This window comes from Nicotiana tomentosiformis, chromosome 5, assembly GCF_000390325.3.
Source record: "Nicotiana tomentosiformis chromosome 5, ASM39032v3, whole genome shotgun sequence".
NCBI lineage: Eukaryota > Viridiplantae > Streptophyta > Magnoliopsida > Solanales > Solanaceae > Nicotiana > Nicotiana tomentosiformis.
The window spans coordinates 112,403,901-112,423,314 of NC_090816.1; the positions used below are offsets into that span (position 1 = coordinate 112,403,901).

The window sequence follows — 19,414 nt, forward strand, 5'->3', positions numbered from 1 at the left end:
CTCTTCTCTACTTGTAGAATCCCTAATTCCTCTCAATTTATGTGGACCCTAATCTCAATCAAGCAATCTTCACAATTGCTGAGAATAAATTATTATTTTACATTGACATATCTACAAATTCTTTACATTAATAGCTAAAACTTCATTTAAAGTTATTGAAGCTCGCTTAAACTTGAGTTTGTAAATTCGAGTTTTCTAAATTGAAATTTGTCTCAAATAAGTGTTATTGGAATAGATTGTTTACATGTTAAAAAATTTAAATCTCAATTTTGGGACTATTTAATAGAGATTTGAAATGGTTTGAATTGAAATTTAAGCTAAATTCGAAGTAGAAGATGAACATGGAAGAAAATGAGATGTATAACTTGTTTGTATCCCCGTGTAATATTTGTATATCCCACATGTATCAAATATGTATCCCATATATATTCATGTATACATATGTGTATGATATACATATGAGATACATGCTACATATATATGTCCCGGAGAAATTTGTAAACTCAATGTCAACTCTGAATTTTGACTCCAAACCAACGGTTCCTGGTGCAACAACAAGTACTAGTTTAACTTGGGGGGTGGTGATTTAGTGGCAGTGGGTGTCCAAATCCCCTTAATTTTGTATATTACCTCATATATTTCAACAAATTCCAACCATGCTCATTGAATAAAAAGCTTTTTTTGTCTTGGTTTTTAAAATGGTATATATAATTGAATATAAGGTAAAGTCCAGTTTAGCCTTTTTCGGAGCTCTCAAGTTTGTTTAAACTTCATTACACTTAAACAAGTTCTAGATGTATAAGCAGTGAAATTCCTGTCTCGAATCGGACTCGAGAAGTTTGATAAACCCCCTCAAAACATCAAAGTATAGGTGGAGCTCTATGGAGGTTAAGTTACGAAGAAGCTCATTGAGTTAACCAGTTTATTCTTGATACATAATTATAGAAGGAAGGATCGAGTAGCTCAAGTAATAGAGGAAGAAGTCGTGAAGTTCAAAAGTTAGTTACATAGTTGGAGAGTTAGTTAAAGTTAGTTGAGGTAATTAGAATAACAGAATTCAGTTAGAAGAGAATCTGGTGTAGCATTAGCATTTTGATACAATGTAATCAATATAAATAGGATTGTAAGCTACATTTTCGAATCATCTATCAATACATATAATTCTATCCTAAATCTCCTCATCTTCTTCTTTTGCAATTCTCTCTGTCAACTGCTTTCTCGAACTTATTCCTAAAGCAGTGTTGCGATCCTTGAATTCAATCTGAATTCCTGAAATCGTGTAACATTGGTATCAGAGCCTACAATCCTTAGAATCACGGTGAAGGGTACTCGATCAAATAAAAATTAAATTGAAGAATCAGTGGACTAACATGAGTTAATGTATAAACTAATAGTAGACGTGGGAGCTTTGTCTGGGGAAGTTTCCAATTTGAAACATCTGGATCAAACAATCCACGAATTGAAGAAACAAATGAAAAATTCTAGGGATCTTCATAAAGATAAATCATCACTGCAAAACGAGTATGAACCATCTGAAGGAAGATCTCAATGAGAAAGAAGCCCGGGTAGTTATCATCAGCACAATTCTAATTTTTCTAGGGGTCAAGGATGGAATTTTTGAGATTTACAGGAGAAGATTTGAGGCTGTGGTTGTTCAAAATTAAAAAATTCTTTGCCATGGAGAAGGTTGTTGCTGAGAAAAAGGTGGAAGAAACTACTATACAGTTGGAAGGGAAAGCTATTCAATGGCATCTATCATTTATGAGATATAGACAGTACCTCCAACCAGCTACTTGAAATGAATATGTGATAGCATTAGTTGAAAGGTTTGGGGCTGATTTCGATGATCCAATGGAAGAAATCAAAAAGAATAAACAAACTAGAAGTGTGAAGGAGTATCAAGCCATCTTTGAGAGGAATTTGAATAGAGTAAGGCTATCTCAAAAGAATGCAATCAGCTACTTTCTGGGAGGTCTGAAGCATGAGATGAACATTGCTGTCAAGCTCACCAATCCAAGAACTTTATCACAAGTATACAAGACTGCAAGGTTGCAATAAGCATACCTAGCTGCAACTAAACAACCTTCTTACACAGCTAACCCTTCAACTAAAAGATATGCAGGACAAGGCATCAATGGTAAACCCTTACTACTAACCCCTAATTCTGGTAGTTCTTCTTATACTAGAGGGTTCACTAAAAGAACATTGAGTTTAGACGAGAAGAATGAAAAGAAGGGCAAAAGAGTTGTATCATTTCTGTAATTTGAAATATATACCATGACATAGGTGTAAAAATTCAAAAAAAAATATCTGCTGGAATTGGAAGAAATAAAAGAAGTGACAAATACAGATGAAGAACAGGAGTTAGTAATACAAAAAAAAAAGGATTTGATCAGCAGGAAACATCTCAATGAATGGAGTAGATGAAAATTTCTATCCATGCTCTGGATGGTTCATTGCGATATAGAATCTTAAAGGTTACTGGTTATCATGCAAAGAAGGCTTTTAGTATATTGATTGACACTAAGATCTCTCATAATTTCATAGACCCTGAATTGGTTAAGCATTTAGGGTGCAAGATTAGATCTACAAATCCCTAATTAGTGGTTGCTGCTAATGGGAACATGATGGTAGACAAGGTGTGCACAATTACTTGGCTGTTACAGGGTGCTAAATTTTCAGCATTGTTTTTACTTATGCTTTTAGGTTCATGTGAGGTGGTTTTAGGAGTGCAATAGCTGCAAACACTTGGAGACATTAAGATGAACTTCAAAAAGCTAACTATAGAATTTTGGTACAAAGGGAGGAAGCACCTTCTCAGGGGTGTTGGCAGTCAGGTTAAAGTTCAAGGAGAAAATTAGTCAAATATGCAGGTGATTTGTCTCAATTATGCATGATACAAGTAGTACCCATGGGAAGTGCAGGGGAGCAATGGCATGCAATTAAAGCTAAAGAGGAGCATGAGACAGATGCTAGATTGGTACAATTACTAGCTGAGTACTCTAGACTATTTGAATAACCTGTTGAATTACCTCCTTCTAGAGGTGTTTTTGATCACACAATTGTATTGCAAAATAGAACTGAGCTTATGAATAAAAGGCCTTATAGGTATCCTTCAGTTAAGAAAGATATTATTGAGTGTCTTCTGTAGTAAATGTTGGACCAAGGAATTATCCAACCTAGCTGCAGTCCATTTGCTTCACCAGTTGTTCTAGTAGGAAAGAAATATGGCACATGAGACTTTTTGTGGACTATTGCCATTTGGCATGTCCAACGCTCCTGCAACCTTTCAAGGATTGATGGACTTTGTTTTTCAGAAGTTTCTCAGAAAGCATGAATTAGTCTTCTTTGATGATATCCTCATCTACAACAGCACTATGATGGATCATTAATTCATTTAAGTCTATTTTTGTGGAGATGAGGAAGCATAAGCTCTTTGCTAAAAAGGGTAAATTCTTATTTGGTGTTCAAAGGATTGAGTACTTAGTATATTTCATCACAGCTAAAGGTGTGTCCACTGATTCTCAAAAGATAGAAACTATAAGGAACTGGCCCACTCTAACAACACTCAAACAGCTTAGAGGATTCCTCGACCTAGCTGGTTATTACAGGAGGTTTATCAAAGGCTTTAGAGTGATTTGCAAACCTTCAACTGATCGGACCAAGAAAGATAATTTCAAATGGTCACCATCAGCTAATGCAACATTTGTAGATTTGAAAGAAGGACGCACTCAAGCTCCTGTGCTAGCTTTACAAGATGCTAACAAAACATTCATTGTAGAAATTGATGCATGTGGCTATGGTATAGAAGCAATACTTATGTATGAAGGACATCCAATAGCTTTTATTAACAAAGCTCTATCACCTAGACATGCAACATTATTTGTCTATGATAGAGAGCTACTAGCCATTGTACATGCAGTAACAAAATGGTCACAATATCTATTGGGGCAGAAATTTATCATCAGGACTGATCAGAATGCTTTAAAATTTCTTATGGAGAAAAATCTACATACTACCTCTCAGCTGTTATGGCTAACCAAACTGATGCCATTTGACTATTCCATAGAGTACAAAACGGAGTGGAGAACAAAGTAGTTGATGCACCTCATTGAAGAACTACTGACACTGATCTTTTCTAAGACATAATTGATAGTTGGAATTCTGACCAGGAACTGAAACACCTCATTGAAGAACTCAAAGTTGATCCACATACTCACAAGTAGTTTACATGGGTTCAAGGTCAACTAAGAAGAAGGGGCAGATTAGTGATAGGCAAAGTACCAGAATTAAGAAAAGCAATTATGACTCTATGGCATGCAACTCCTCAGGGTGGCCATTCAGGTGTTGAAGCTACACTAAAGAGATTACTAACACTGTTCTGTTAAAAAAACATGAGAAAGGAGGTAAGGTAATTTGTTCAGAAGTGTGATGAGTACCAAAAGAACAAATCTGACTTAGCTGCCTACCCTAGGTTATTACAACCACTACCTATACCAGATGTTGTATGGCCTCAATTCAATATGGACTTCATTAATAATCTCACTAAATCTAATGGTTGGGAGGTGATACTAGTAGTGGTAAACAAGCTGAGAAAGTATGGCTATTTTATTCCATTGAAGCATCCTTACACTGCTCAATCAGTTGCCAATGTATTATTAGACACTGTAGTTGGACTATATGGTCTACCTGATACTATTACTAGTGACAGAGATTCTGTCTTCCTGAGCACCTTCTGGAAAGAATTGTTTTCACTACAAGGAGTTCAATTAAACTCTTCTTCTGCATACCATCCTCAATCTGATGGACATATTGAGGTATTGAATAGAAGCCTTGAGACCTACTCAGATGCTACTGCAATAAAGATGTTGGTAACCGGAACTCATGCTTGCCTATGGCTGAGTACTGGTATAACCTCCTCATTTCACTCGGCCATACAGACCACTTCTTATGAAGCTTACAGTCGACCACCACCCTTACATCTTCCTTGCATGCCAGGAGAATCAGCTTCAGCTAAAGTTGATAACTCGTTGATCAATAGGGAGATGAATCTATAGGTTCTTAAACATCATTTAAGAAGAGCTCAACTCAGAATGGACCAACAGGCAAACTCACATAGAAGTGATAGGCACTTTGCTGTAGTTGATTGTGTCTATATAGCTATTTGAAGGTCCAACCTTATCAACAAGTGACCATTTCAAATCACTCCTCACACAAATTGGCTGTTAAGTACTATGGACCTTTTTCAGATTACTAAACGAGTGGGTCCAGTTGCATATACACTCTTACTTCCTGCTAGAGTTAAGATTCATCCCACAATTCACGTTTCATTATTGAAAAAGTGTTATGAAGTTTCATCTCAAATTTCTTATCCTCCTGTGATTGATTTAGCCAGTCCCTATTGCCCTGATCCTGGACTAGTCTTGCAAAGACGAATGGTGAAGAAAGGAAATAAAGTTATTGCATAAGTCTTAGTTAAGTGGCAAGGACTACCTGTTGATGCTGCTACTTGAGAGTTTTGTTACAGTCTTGCAAATTAGATTTTCTTTATTTGATCCTTGTGGGCAAGGATCTTCGATTGGGAGGAGTACTGATACACAATTATAGAAGGAAGGATCGAGCAGCTCAAGTAATAGAGGAAGAAGTCGTGAAGTTCAAAAGTTAGTTACACAGTTGGAGAGTTAGTTAAAGTAGTTAGAATAACAGAATTCAGTTAGAAGAGAATCTGTTGTAGCATTAGCATTTTGATACAATGTAATCAGTACAAATAGGATTGTAAGCTACATTTTCGATTCATCTGTCAATACATATAATTCTATCCTAAATCTCCTCCTCTTCTTTTTCTTCTGCAATTCTCTCTGTCAACTGCTTTCGCGAGCTTATTCCTGAAGCAATGTTGTGATTCTCGAATTCTATATTATTTCCTGCAATCGTGAAACAATTCTCTAGACGGGGATGTGATAATTTGCTTGTCCCTTCTTCGAGTCCATTGTTCCAGCAATTTAAGGAGCAATGCAAAAGCTCTCTATCAAATAGAGAAGATAAGTTAAACTTTCCCGGTTAAAAGAAAATAGTGGATGCAACGTGAGAGGAATAAAAATCTAATTTAACTCCAAACACCTCAAATCTTTCTCGAATATTGTATACTGCCTCATCTATGCGTTTTCAATTTAATTATACCCATTGAAAAAATAATTACCTAAATTTTTTGAATGTCATAAATCATTGGTAGCTTTTTAGACTATTTTTGGTAGTATAACGTTTTTTGGTAATAAGCTGTGAAATTACCATTAACAAAAAAAATTATACAATCTCAAGAGCATCTAGTATCATAGCCACCTTCTAGGAAGGGTGCTATTAACATCCAGACCTCAAACTATCAAAGAAATATCCAAACTAGTTACATAACTTTTGAACAAAACATTGACACCTACTAGCTTTTTTGAGTATTGTAGTAAACCTAGCTTTTCTCTTATCTCTTTCTGAATCTGTACTAATTACCATGACAAAACTTGTATTTATATTTGTATTCCTGAACAGCTTCCAATTTTTGGCTTTCCATGTGTAGTATAAATTAATGACTAATTATTGGTAAGTAATGTCTATTCTTGGCTTTTTTTTTGTAGTTCTCTCTTTTCTTTAACTGATAATATAGAAGGTAACAACACTATTTTTAGAGCATGTTTGGTCGAGCTTCTGGGTGGTCAAAACTAATTTTTTGTCAAAAAAGTACTTTTTAAAAAATTTGAAGTGTTTGGCCAAGATAAAAATAATACTTTTGAGCAACATACAACAATAGAAGCAGTTTTTCTGCTTTTTGGGAGAAGCTACAAATTCTAGCTTCTTCCTAGAAGTAGAAGCAGAAAATTAATTTGTTCAAAACAAAAATAACCTTACAATAAATTTATATTTTTTAAATTATTCCTCATCAATTTAACATTTTTCGTTCCCTTTTCCGTTTTATTTCTACCATACCTTTCTTCTCTTTTTTACCTCAATCATATTTTTATTCTCTTTCTCCTATTCCTATGAGTAGATTTTAAATTATATTAAATAATATATCTTGATATAAATAATAAGTACTAATACTAGATATTCAATGTTATTGCAAACTGAACATTTAATGTCCTTATTCGTAATTTGATACTTAAAAGTATTTTTTTGTAAAAATTGGTCAAACATAATGAGCTTGCAAAAAAGCACTACTCAAATGAATTGGCCAACCGTTATTTTACACTTTTGAAAAAAAAATCTTTTCGAAAATCACTTTTCAAAATAAACATTTTTTGTCAATTTGGCCAAACGAGCTCTTATTCCTTCTAATAACGGAGAAGCGAACCACATCTTGCTTGGCTTTTCAATCGACTAGATTGGAGAGACAAAAACATGAAGCACTGTACCCACGAGCATCAATTGCCACCACATCAATACTTGCCTTCTCATTTTCCTTTTGCACACTTGTATCAGTAGAAGAAAAAATCATCTTGGCAAAAGGTTAGTTTCTCCGCAACAACAGATATATCATTTTCAGAAGCAATAGGAAAACCAAGTTCATCAAACTCAAACAATCAAATTACGCTTTTGACACAACATTAGAAGCATTCCATGCTATTAAAGGGCCAACTATTTCTTGCTAACCAAATAAACCACATTAAATACACATATAAGCTCAAAAAGTTCATTGATTCTGTGAATTGTTTACTATTTATGATCAAATTATACCACGTATTAGCAAAATTATTAATTACATGTCACATCCTTTAGTCTAAGCCTCTTTATTAGCATATTTTAAACTGGTAAATGGTAATGCATTCATCAAAACACTTTCTCAAGAAATACTTTATCATATACATTATGTTCATCTTCTATAAACTCAACCAAAAGGCCTGATTGGAAAGCAGTCTCATGATCTTAATAATTATTACACAAATTAAACAATAAAAAACTACCTTCTATGAAAATACCGTTTTCTCATTAGTTATCGTTAATTTTCTTTTGTTGTAACGACTTGACCGGTCGTTTTGAGTCCTAGCATGTCGTTCGATGGTTTGAGACTTTGAGTAGCTTCACTTCATATTTTATGACTTGTACGTGTGGTCGGAATTGAATTTCGAAAAGTTCGGAGTTGATTCGGAAGAGAAATTCTCAATTCAGAAGCTTTAAGTTGGAAAAGTTTACCAAGGTTTGGCTTTTAAGTAAATGACCTCGGAATCGAGATTTGAAAGTTCCAATAGGTTCGTATGATGATTTCGGACTTGAGCGTATGCTCGGATTGAGTATCGGATGGTTCGGAAGCATTTCGGCACTTATTGTGAAAAATTGGCATTTTGAAGGTTTTATAATTTACTAAGTTTGATTTGGAGTGAAATTTGGTATTATTGATGTCCGTTTGGGTAGGGCTGTGCATCTGGATCGGATATTCAAAAATCCGAACCGATCCATTTTATTTGGATTTTTGGATTTCGGATTTCGAATTTTTGGATTGGATATGGATTATGTATTTTAAAAGTTCGGATATCCGGATTGGTATAGTTTTAATCCAATCCGACACGAAATCTAAAATTATATGGACCTATATAAATAATAGACTAAAATTTTAGGGTTAGGTCTTCTTTCTTATTTCATTTTTTAGACTTAGCCACTTAGGTTATATCGATACTCTCTCACACACATCTCTGTTTTGCCTCTCTTCTCCAAGACTCTAACTCTCTATTCGATTTCCATTCTCAGTCACGACCAGACGACGCACAACCCTAATCGACGGTAAGACTGTCGTCTCTCTCTAACTATTAATTATTATTGGTTCTATGGTTGCTTTCTCCTTCTTTCTTACAGCTTAAAGGTGGTGTTTTTCTCCTTTTATTTCACAAAAGAAATCAAAACAGAGGTATTTTTGTGTGTATTTTTTGTGTCTTTTTTTGTGTGTGAGTTAGAGAGAGATTACAGGATCAGTGCTTAGCCCACCATTGACTAACTCACCGTTTACCCAAGATCAAAACATAAGTATACTCCAAGAACTTAGTTCTCTTTTGTTTTTGTGTCTTTTTTTTTTGAACTTTCATGTTGTCTTTTTCTAATTTTTGGGTGAATGCATCAATTTGGTTTTATGTTCTTTCTTTTTGTCACGATCCAAAACCCAACTTGTTGTGATATCGCCTATCATAGTACTAGGCAAGCCGACTGCTCATATATTTCCAACACTTTAATTTTTGAAATACGCTAAACCAGTCTAAATAAAGGAAAAATCTCATAAAAACAGGATAGAATATCAATACTCAATACATAAAGTCTTCCCAAAATCGAGGTGTCACTGAGTACATGAGTATCTACATAATGACATAGTCCAGTACACTGATTAGAAAGTAAATCTGAACAAGTGAACAGAAAGATAGGAGAGTCAAGGTCTGCAGACACCAAGCAGCTACCTTGATGATCTCCGAAGGTCTGGACTCAGTAAATCAGTAACTGTCGTGACCGAAATACTTAGATCTGCATACGAGGTGCATGGTGTAGTGTGAGTACAACCAACTCAATAAGTAACAAATCTAATCTTTGGACTAAAAGTAGTGACGAGTCAAATATTACATCCCACTTTCAACATTTAACAGTACGAAAAGTTACAGAAAATATGACAGCGATAACTCAGAAATTCATAATTTAACAAGTAGAGGTAAGTGAATTTAGACATGCTTTCATATTTGCAATAAAACTTCACACCGAACAGGGCAGATCCAGCCCAAATGCAAGTAAAACAGGGCAGATCCATCCCAAATGCAAGTAAACCAGTGCATATCCAGCCCAAATGTAAATAACAGCTAGCAATTGTGCCCACTGTGGATGTGCAGACTACGGAGGGATCGATCCAGCCCAAGCGCTATAATAAGCCAAATCCTGGCATGAGTCAATAAATCTCTGTTGCGGCGTTCAGCCCGATCCCATAAACATCACTCACAATAGACCCTCAGTCTCACTCAGACACTAATCTCCTCAGTCTCTCGGGCTCACCAGAGTCATGTTATTCATCCCAAACAATGATGATATGATGTATCAAATAAAGGACAACAGAGACCGAGATAGAATATGCAAATAATAATTGTGACCGAGTACAAATGGCAATTAGCGCAAATAATTCAACATGTAACACGACCTCTGAGGGCCCAACAGTACCAACATATAGCCTAAGCAGTATTTCTAACATGATTGACAGCTCAATAGCTCTAACACACGGTAAAAATATGGGTATAAGCAAGATTAATCAACTATTCAGTTTCGTAGAATCAACCAAGTCACAATTCTTATGGCGCATGCCTACATGCCCGCCACCTAGCACAAAATTCGTGGTTTCCTACCCTCATAACCAAGTTTAGAAGTATTACTTACCTCAAACTGTGTAAGTCCCTACTCCAATAAGCCCTTGCCTCGTGAATCGGTCTTTGAACGCCTCAAATATAGCCACAAACAATTCGGTACAATCAACATGAGATAAAGGAATCAATTTTCCATAAGAAAACACAAAGTTATTAATCAAAAGTCAATTCAAAAGTTGGCCCCCAGACCCACGTTTCGAAATCCGATAAAAGACACAAAATTCAAAAGCCCATCCAACCACGATTCTAACCATACTAAATTTATCAAAATCCGACACCAATTCGATAACCAAATCCCCAATTTAACTCTCCAAATCCCTAGTCTCAACTCCCAAAACTTACACCTCAAAAACATACCAACTAGGTGGTAAATTCAATGGGGAAACATAATTATTGAATAAAAATAACCACAAGTGACTTACCTCAAGAAACCCCTTGAAATTCTCTCAAATATCGCCTTAGACCGAGTTTGCAAAGTCTAAAATGAGAGAAATCACGAAACCCTTCGGATTTAAACACTGCCCAGCTATCCCGCTTCTGCGGTTCAAAAATCTGCTTATACGGTACCGCTTTTGCGGTCAATACTCCACTTATGCGGAAGAACACTCCACTCCCGACCTCGCGCACCTGCGGCCAAACTTCCGCATCTATGGGTGCACTCCTGCGAGACCTCTTCCGCTTCTACAACTCCAACACAGCCTGCCCCTTTCCGCTTCTGCCGCTCCTGCGGCCACTGCCCAATCCCTTCCAGGTCGCACCTGCATTTCCCAGCACGCACCTGCGACCAAAGCTCTGCAGGTTCGATTGCACCAGAAGACTTCAGGTACAACACCCCTTTTAACTCCAAACTTGATCCGAAAATCATCCGAACTCCACCCGAGGCCCCCGGAACCTCAACTAAAAATACCAACAAGTTCTAACACACGATATGAACTTAGTTGAGCCTTCACATCACATCAAATAACCCTAAAACCATGAATCGCGCATCGATTCAAACCTAATGAACTTTTGAACTTCTAATTTTCACATTCGACGCCGAAACCTATCAAATCACGTCCGATTGACCTCAAAATTTGCACACTAGTCACAAATGACACCGCGGACCTACTCCAACTCCTGAAACCCCAATCTGATCCCGGTAACGATAAAGTCCACTCTCGGTCAAACTTCTAAATTTCCAACTTTTGCCACTTCAAGCCTAATACAATTACGAATCTCTAATTCACAATCCGGACACACTCCTAAGTCCAAAATCACCCAACGGAACTAAATAAACCATCAAAACTCCATTCCGGAATCATCTACATATAAGTCAATATCCGATCAACCTTTTCAACTTAAGCTTCCAACCTTGAGTCTAAGTGTCTCAATTCATTCTGAAACCTTTTCGGACCCGAACCAATAACCCCGGTAAGTCCCATAACAATAATTAAGCAAGGAATGAACAGTAAACTAGGGAACGGGGCTACTACTCTCAAAACGACCAGCCGGGTCGTTACACTTTTATGTCACTTTCATGTTCTGTTCTTCCACGTCTGATTTTACTTTGAATTTTTTTGTTTTTGTAGATGGAAAACGAGGCAAAGACGGGGAATGAACTTCAAATTATTGAAAAATATGGTAAAAGTGGTGCTTCAAATGATTACGCAACCAACAATGAATCTCAATCTGGTTCGAAGAAATAAAAAATCGTTAAAGAAAGATCAGTTGCTTGGCGCCACTTCAACAAGTTCACTAATGTCAATGGTGTGAAAAAAGTGAAATGCAAGTATTGTCCCGAAAAATATGTAGCTGATAAAAAAATAACGGCACAAGCAATTTGTTATCGCATATTCTCAAGTGTCCGAACAATCCCAACAAGGCGGAAACAAGCCAGACAACATTAGCTTTTCAACAGAAAGGTCAAACTGGTGATGTTTCACTTATCTCTTAGAAATTTGATCAAGAGGCACGTAGGAGGGCTTTAGCTCATATGATAATTGAAGATGAACAACCTTTTATTTCTGTTGTAAAAGATGGATTTTGAGACTTTGTGAGAACTCTTCAGCCTTTATTTCATATTCTATCTCGTACTACTATGACTAGGGATTGTCTTGAGATGCACCATGAAGAGAGACTTGCTTTGAAGTCAATTCTTAAAGAATCAAAATAGAGAATTTGTATTAAACCTGATATGGACTTCAATTCAAAGATTTAACTATATGTGTGTTACATCACATTAAATTGACCAGAATTAGAAATTGCATAAAAAGATATTAATTTTTTGTTTAATTACTAGTCATAAAGGTCAAGATTTAGCAATGGTATTGCTAAGTGTTTACTTGAAATGGGAGTAGATAAAGTATTTATTGTGATAGTTGATAATGTGAGTTCTAACGATGTGATGGTTAAAGAATTATTCAAATAATTTACTAGATGGAACACTAACTTGATGGAAGGTAAGCATGTTCATGTGAGATGTATGGCTCACACCATCAATCTAGTTGTTCAAGATGGGTTGAGAGAAGGGAGTGTGTCTGTTGAACGAATAAGACAAGATGTTAGGTACATAAGACAATCTCCCGCAAGATGGAATAAGTTTAAAGAATGTTGTGGTCATGATAAGATAACTTCTAAAAAATTATTGTGCTTGGATGTTCCTACTAGGTGGAACTCCGCATACTTGATGTTGAAGGTTGCTACAGTTTATGAGGAAGCCTTTACAAAATATTGTGGTATTGGTTATGGTTTGATGTCATGTATTTCTAACTGCCTTTGTGAGGATGGACAACCTGCAGGTCCACTTTTAAGTAGTGATTGGGATAGTGTAAGACGTATTTTGAAGTTTCTGAAAATTTTTTATGAACTCACCTTGAAAGTATCAGGTACACTTTATATTACATCTAATGTGAACTTTCTTAAAATATGTGTTGTTGATTCTTCTTTGAAAGAGTTGATGCAAAATGAAGATGCTTTCTTGAGAGAAATGGCAAAGAATATGAAAGAAAAATTTGACAAGTATTGGGGGGATCCACAAAAGATGAACAAAATAATTTTTATTTCATGTTTGTTGGATCCATGCCACAAGTTTCATACTCTTTCATTTGCGCTTGCTACTATGTTTGGAGAAACAATAGGTGTGAAAATACAAGAGGAGGTGAAAACATATATGGAATCTTTGTTCAATGTGTATGCAAAGAAAAATGGTGGTTCTGCTTTATTTCAATCTTCTCCATCTTTTGGTTCATGTCCATCTTCTCTTGGTTCATGTCTATCTCTCCATCTTCATCTACTTCTTCATCATCGCTCTCAAAATTCATGCTAGATTTAAAGAAGCATAAGAAGTATGGAGGAGTTGACTCTAAAATAGAGTTAGATAAATATTTGGGTGAAGATGTTGAGGAACTCTTTTGTGTAAATATTTGGGTGAAGAACTCTTTTGTGAAACTTGAAACTCTTTTGTGTAATTTGTTAAAGAATTCGTGTTGATGATTCAGTTTATTAGATAACTGTTGGGGATTTGATTTGTTTTATTTTGCTATGAAGATTGTGTTTTATTTATTACAATGAAAGATAATTGTTTCCTTTTAATATAATTCATATTGTGTTTTGTTTATTCCAAGAAGAAGTCGTTGAACTGTTGAAGGAGAAGAATGGAGTTTTCATCATATTCATTTAATATTTTTTGTTAATTCAGATTGTGTTTTCATCATATTCACTGAATATTTTTCCCCTTGGGAATCAATCATATGAGAATAACTGAAGACATGATTTGGCTTAAGCCGTCACTGCACAGAAAGTTTCTAATGCTTTTAAATTTTAATGCCTTCTTGTGTTGTATCCTGTTTCAGGTCTTTTAACTTTTAAGTATAAAGTAGTTTATCACTCTATTCCAATCGAGCATTCTTTAGGCGATGCTTCAGATAATATCTCACTGAACAACTGCCATACTCTTTTTAAAGAGCAATTGAATTTCTCCTAAACAGCAATCTTACTGGTGGAATGATTAAGCAACATTTGAAACGTTGTTGCCTGGTCTTTGGAAATTCATATGTTACTATTAGTAGTAATATCTATGAAAAAGAAGGTAATATCTGAACTTTCTAAATGACAAAAATTGGTTTCCAAGATTTACTACCTGGAAATAACTAAGAATGCTTATTAGAATCTTAGATTAGCAATAGCTTCTAAGTCCACGGGATACATTAACTACAAAGTGCAGTAGCTTATTAGATTAGCAATAAGTCTTAATAATGTGTACAATCCAATTCGAAAAGTCTGAAATATTTACTCGATCTAAACATTAAAATTCGATCTGATCCGATGCTAATTCGAATTGGATTCGGATTGCATTTTTGTAGAATTTGAAATCCGAACTTTCAATCCGAAATATGCTAAATTCGATCCGACCGATGCACAACCCAGCGTTTAAGATTCTGAGCCTTGAAATAGGTTTGTATTATGATTTGTGATTTGTACGCAAAAGTTGGCGTCATTCCAAAATGTTTAAGTATGATACGGACGCGTTCGCCGAAGTTTGAAAGTTTAAAAGTTGAAAGAAAGTTTTGACCATCGATTCCTAGTTTTGATGTTATTCATGGCATTTTGAACCTTTGAATAAGTTTTGATAAGGTATTGGGACTTGTTTGTGTGTTTGCACGGGGTCCTGAGGGTCTCGGGTGTGTTTCAGGATGGTTTGAGATCATTTCTCTATGCTTTGCAACTGCTAGTTTCTGGTGTGTTTGGTGTTCATCGCGATCGCAGAAGTAGGGTCGAAATTGCGAAAGGTTAACTGGACTGGTGGAATTTTGTTCATTGCAACCACGAAAAGGATATCACGATCGCGAAAAGGGTATCACGATTGCAGAGCTGGAGCAGGCTATTTTTCGCGTTCGTGTGGGAGCAATGGCTAACGTGATGGGTTGTTGAGACTGGCCTGTTTGGGGATAGTTGTTCTATGTGATCGCGGATGTGATCATGCAACCGTAAAGAGGAGTATGTTAAGGCTATGTTTGGCCTTCGTGTTCGCTTTAGTGGGCTTGCGTTCGCGTGGAGTAATTTCTTAGGCGAGGCTGGCTGGCCTTCGCGATCGTGAGGATAATTTCACGATAAGGAAGAAGGGTCGTTGGGCAGAACACTTCTTAAAAATTGGGTTTTGGTTTATTTCATCTCATTTTTCTCATTGGAGCCGACCTTGGGAGCGATTTTGGAGTGCCACATTCATCATCTATAATGAGGTAAGTGATTTTCACTTATTGTAAGTTAAATACACGGTTTATATATGAATTTAAACATGAGATATTGTAGAAATTGTGAGATTTTGGAAGAAAACCTAGAATTGGTAATTTTGGATTTTGACCACGAAATTGGACATGAAATTTAGAATAAATTATATGTTTGAGTTTGTGGTGCTATGAGTAATGTTTAGTTTTGAAATATTAAGAATCTAGGCACGTGGCCCCGATGGTTGACTTTGTTGACTTTTCGAGTAGAGTTGAGAATTGTTATAAATTGTTAAATTATGAGTATTGGAGTATATTTTGATTGATTCGTACATTGTTTGATTAGTGTCAAATCATTTGGCATTGGTTTGAGGTGTTAGAGAGGTCTTAGAGACAGTTATTCAACTTTGGAGCAAGGTAAGTCTCTTGTCTAACCTTGTGAAGGGGAAACTATCCCGTAGGTATCACATTGTTATATGCTATTAGTTGTGGGTGCTACGTATGCATAAGGTAACGAGAGTCTGTACGTAGCTAAAAGCATTTTTATGTTCGGGTAGACTTAGGACTTTATCATGTAGTAATTGACTTACTTGAACTCAATTTGCTAGTTTAGATACTTGAACTTATGATTAAAATTGATTTGGAAATATATTAGGCTGAGCCTTATCGCCTTGAGCTGTTTGGCGAGATATTTGATAGACAGTAAAAGTCATATTTACTTTATGCAAGTCATGCTTACCTCATGCCTTGATACCTATGTTGTTAATAATGGCCGTAATTCGATAAGTTTCTTCATTTCCTGTGGATCGGGCCGAACGTCTCGGCAGTATATTGAGATGCATCTCTAGTTCGCGATGGTCGACCCTCGGCAGTGTACACACCACTCTGGATCGGATCGTACGACCTCGACATAATCATGCATGATACCGCTAGGAGTCTGAATATTCATAAGACCCCCATTTGATTAAGACTCGGCATTTATATAGTATTCTTTATTCGTTTGAGATTGCACTTGATATTTCTGATCTGTGGATATAGAATACGAGATTCAAGAGGTTTATATTGTCAAAAGAAATGTTGGAGAATTATGTGAGTTTCAGTTTTACCTCATGGATGTTGTTATGTTTCATATTTGTTTATAATTTATTATATTATTTTATTGGACTACTAGTAAGTGTCGATGTCGACCCCTCATCACCACTTCTCCAGGGTTAGGCTAGATACTTACTGGGTACGCATTGAATTACGTACTCATGCTGCACTTGTGCCCTAAATGTGCAGGATCTGACATGTTCATTTGGTGGTTATTTGGGCGCGTAGGCCCAGCTGCTGAGGGGATTTTATGGTGAGTTATATTTCATGCTACGATTCGCAGCACACAGAGCCTCCATCATAATTATTTACTTTATCATGTCTATCTTGTATTCCATATAGGTGTTGTATTATTATTGCACTTCCTAGTAGATGCTCATGCACTTGTGACACCGGATTTTGGGATGTTCCAAAGTTTTTTTGTGGTTTTTGCATAATATTGACACACTTTATATTTTATTTAAATTGTATGTATCTATAATTTTTAATGCATCAATTTCTTTATATAATAAAATTCATGATTTCAAAAATAATAGAATGAATAATTAAGTTGGTAGTTCACCGTTGGCTTGCCTAACGGCGACGTTGGGTGCCATCACGGCCTATAGCAGAAATTGGACCGTGACAGTATTGTATCAGAGCACTAGGTTCACTTAGGTCTCATGGGTCATGAGCGAGTCTTGTGGATCGGTACGGAGACGTCTGTAATTATCTTGGAGAGGCTACATGGCTGTTAGGAGAAATCCCTTTCCTTAATTCCTCATCGTGCGATATGATTTCATTGAATCTTATGCTTTCGGTTCCTTCCTACTCATTCGTACGCGACGTTGGTCATTTGTTATCAGTTGGGTACCAACGAGTTATGAAGACGCTACAGATATAGTCTAGGAAGTTTTTCCCTACGCATTCAGGCGAGCTATCATCGTCGCCTTTTGGAAGGGTGCCCTATCGTCTCATTTCAAAGGTAGTGTTGTCTACGGTTAGAGGCTACGCACAGTGTATTATAATGTTCATGCATTGTTATCATGGAGTGTTAGTGTAATGGTAGGGTGCTTATTTATGTGTCGCGGCAGTGAATGACTCGAAATGAGGATTATGGTCTCATTTGAATTGCCTTTGGTACAGAGTGCTATGGAATGGTACCTAAGAAGCAGTTATCAGAGATGGAGGTGTATGGAAGCTTTAGAGTCGAATCGGTGTTTCTAATATTGATGGCTCGAGAGAGATGATCTTTATGGAGGCTCAGAGTTAGTGGCAATTTATCCATTCGGGTGCAACATAGATGGATTATGATTTGAGGCAGCATTTTGGTAGGGAAGGAGGAGGAAAGACATGGTGGGAGGTGTGTCGCGGTGGTTGAATGGTTAGTAGGTCGAGTACGAGGTCGAGTAGTTCTCTTCGGAAGATGGTTAATTCAAAGTGAGAATGTTAGCATATCGTATGGATTTTTATGGTGATATAGCCACATGTTTTGAGAAAGCATGGTGTGATTATGGTCATCGTGAACAAGGGACTAAGTCTATGAATTTTGTTTGGGATGGTGGATTCTATACTGAGAAAGTTTAAATATGACGGAAAGGAGTTTGCTGGTAATGAAGAGGGGTGTGAAAGATGGGTTATCATTTTGGGATACAATATGTCTTCGAGTTTTGGAAAGTATAGTTGGACCTTCAGTTGATACTAATGGAGAATGAACTGACTTGTATAGCTGGTGGACGAGCATGGGCTCAGGAGGGTTTACTAATTTCGTGGTAGTTGTACCTAGGGCAAATCCGGGGTAACGCCATTTTAAGATGTCGATATGGAATTCCACATGTGGGCTATCTCCTATGAGCAGGTTAGCAGTTGCGTGATTTTGATGAAATTCCTACGAAGAGTTCTACTTACTACCCAGCAACATGTCGAATGTGCGATTTCGGCTGATAACTCAAAATGTTTTATGAAAAGTTTAATAAGAGATAGCGAGAAATTTGGTGGGTTAACAGTGAGAGATCATGGTAACTTGGGAGGAGGAGTCATTGTTGGCTCTGAATTTATGTGATTGTGGTTTAAAACTAAGTGGAGGAGCCCACCATCTACGATTGGGTCATGTGGTTGTGTGCCTTGGCAGCATCGGGTTATCGGTATATTGGTAGATTAGTTATGACTAAGGTAAGAAAACATCAAGGGTAATTCGGGAAAAGGACTTGATGAATGTATGCTACATTTTGCCTTATCGATTCATGTGCAAATTTTGGGATGAATCAGAGTTTATGCTTCTTGTAGGTGATGTACAAGGAAAAGAACTCATTCGATTGCTTCTTTGGGAGTGTTCATATGCTAACAGAGTACTAGAGTTTATTTATATATTCGAGACCAGGTTAGAGTGGGTAACTCTCAACAATTGTTCTAGTGGGTTCAAGAATTAAAGCGAGGTGTCTAAGAATTTTGGGTTCGTTATGTGGCTGAGGACTTGGTTTTGCATTAGAGTGTGAAGGATACTTGGGTAATTTTTATGTTATCACCGGGTCTGTGGTGCAGTGTTGGTGTAACAATCCGGCCGGTCATTTTGAGAGTTGTATCCCCATTCCCCCATTTACTGCTCATTCCCTGCTTAATTATTGTTATGTGACTTGCCGGGGTAGTTGGTTCGGGTCCGGGAAGGTTTCAAAATGAATTGAGATACAGTCTCAAGGTTGGAAGCTTAAGTTAAAAAGGTTGACCGAATATTGACTTATCTATAAATGGCTCCAGAATGGAGTTTCGATGGTTTTG

The 19,414-nt window shown here is 36.6% G+C and overlaps 1 protein-coding gene across 1 annotated transcript; it reads left to right on the forward strand.

Moving 5' to 3' along the window:
* The first annotated feature begins 3,417 nt into the window (after positions 1-3,417).
* Positions 3,418-4,098, forward strand: LOC138893009 (uncharacterized mitochondrial protein AtMg00860-like). The gene has a single exon (XM_070176772.1). It carries the CDS (start codon positions 3,418-3,420, stop codon positions 4,096-4,098), a length of 681 nt encoding a protein of 226 aa, XP_070032873.1.
* The last annotated feature ends 15,316 nt before the right edge of the window (positions 4,099-19,414 follow it).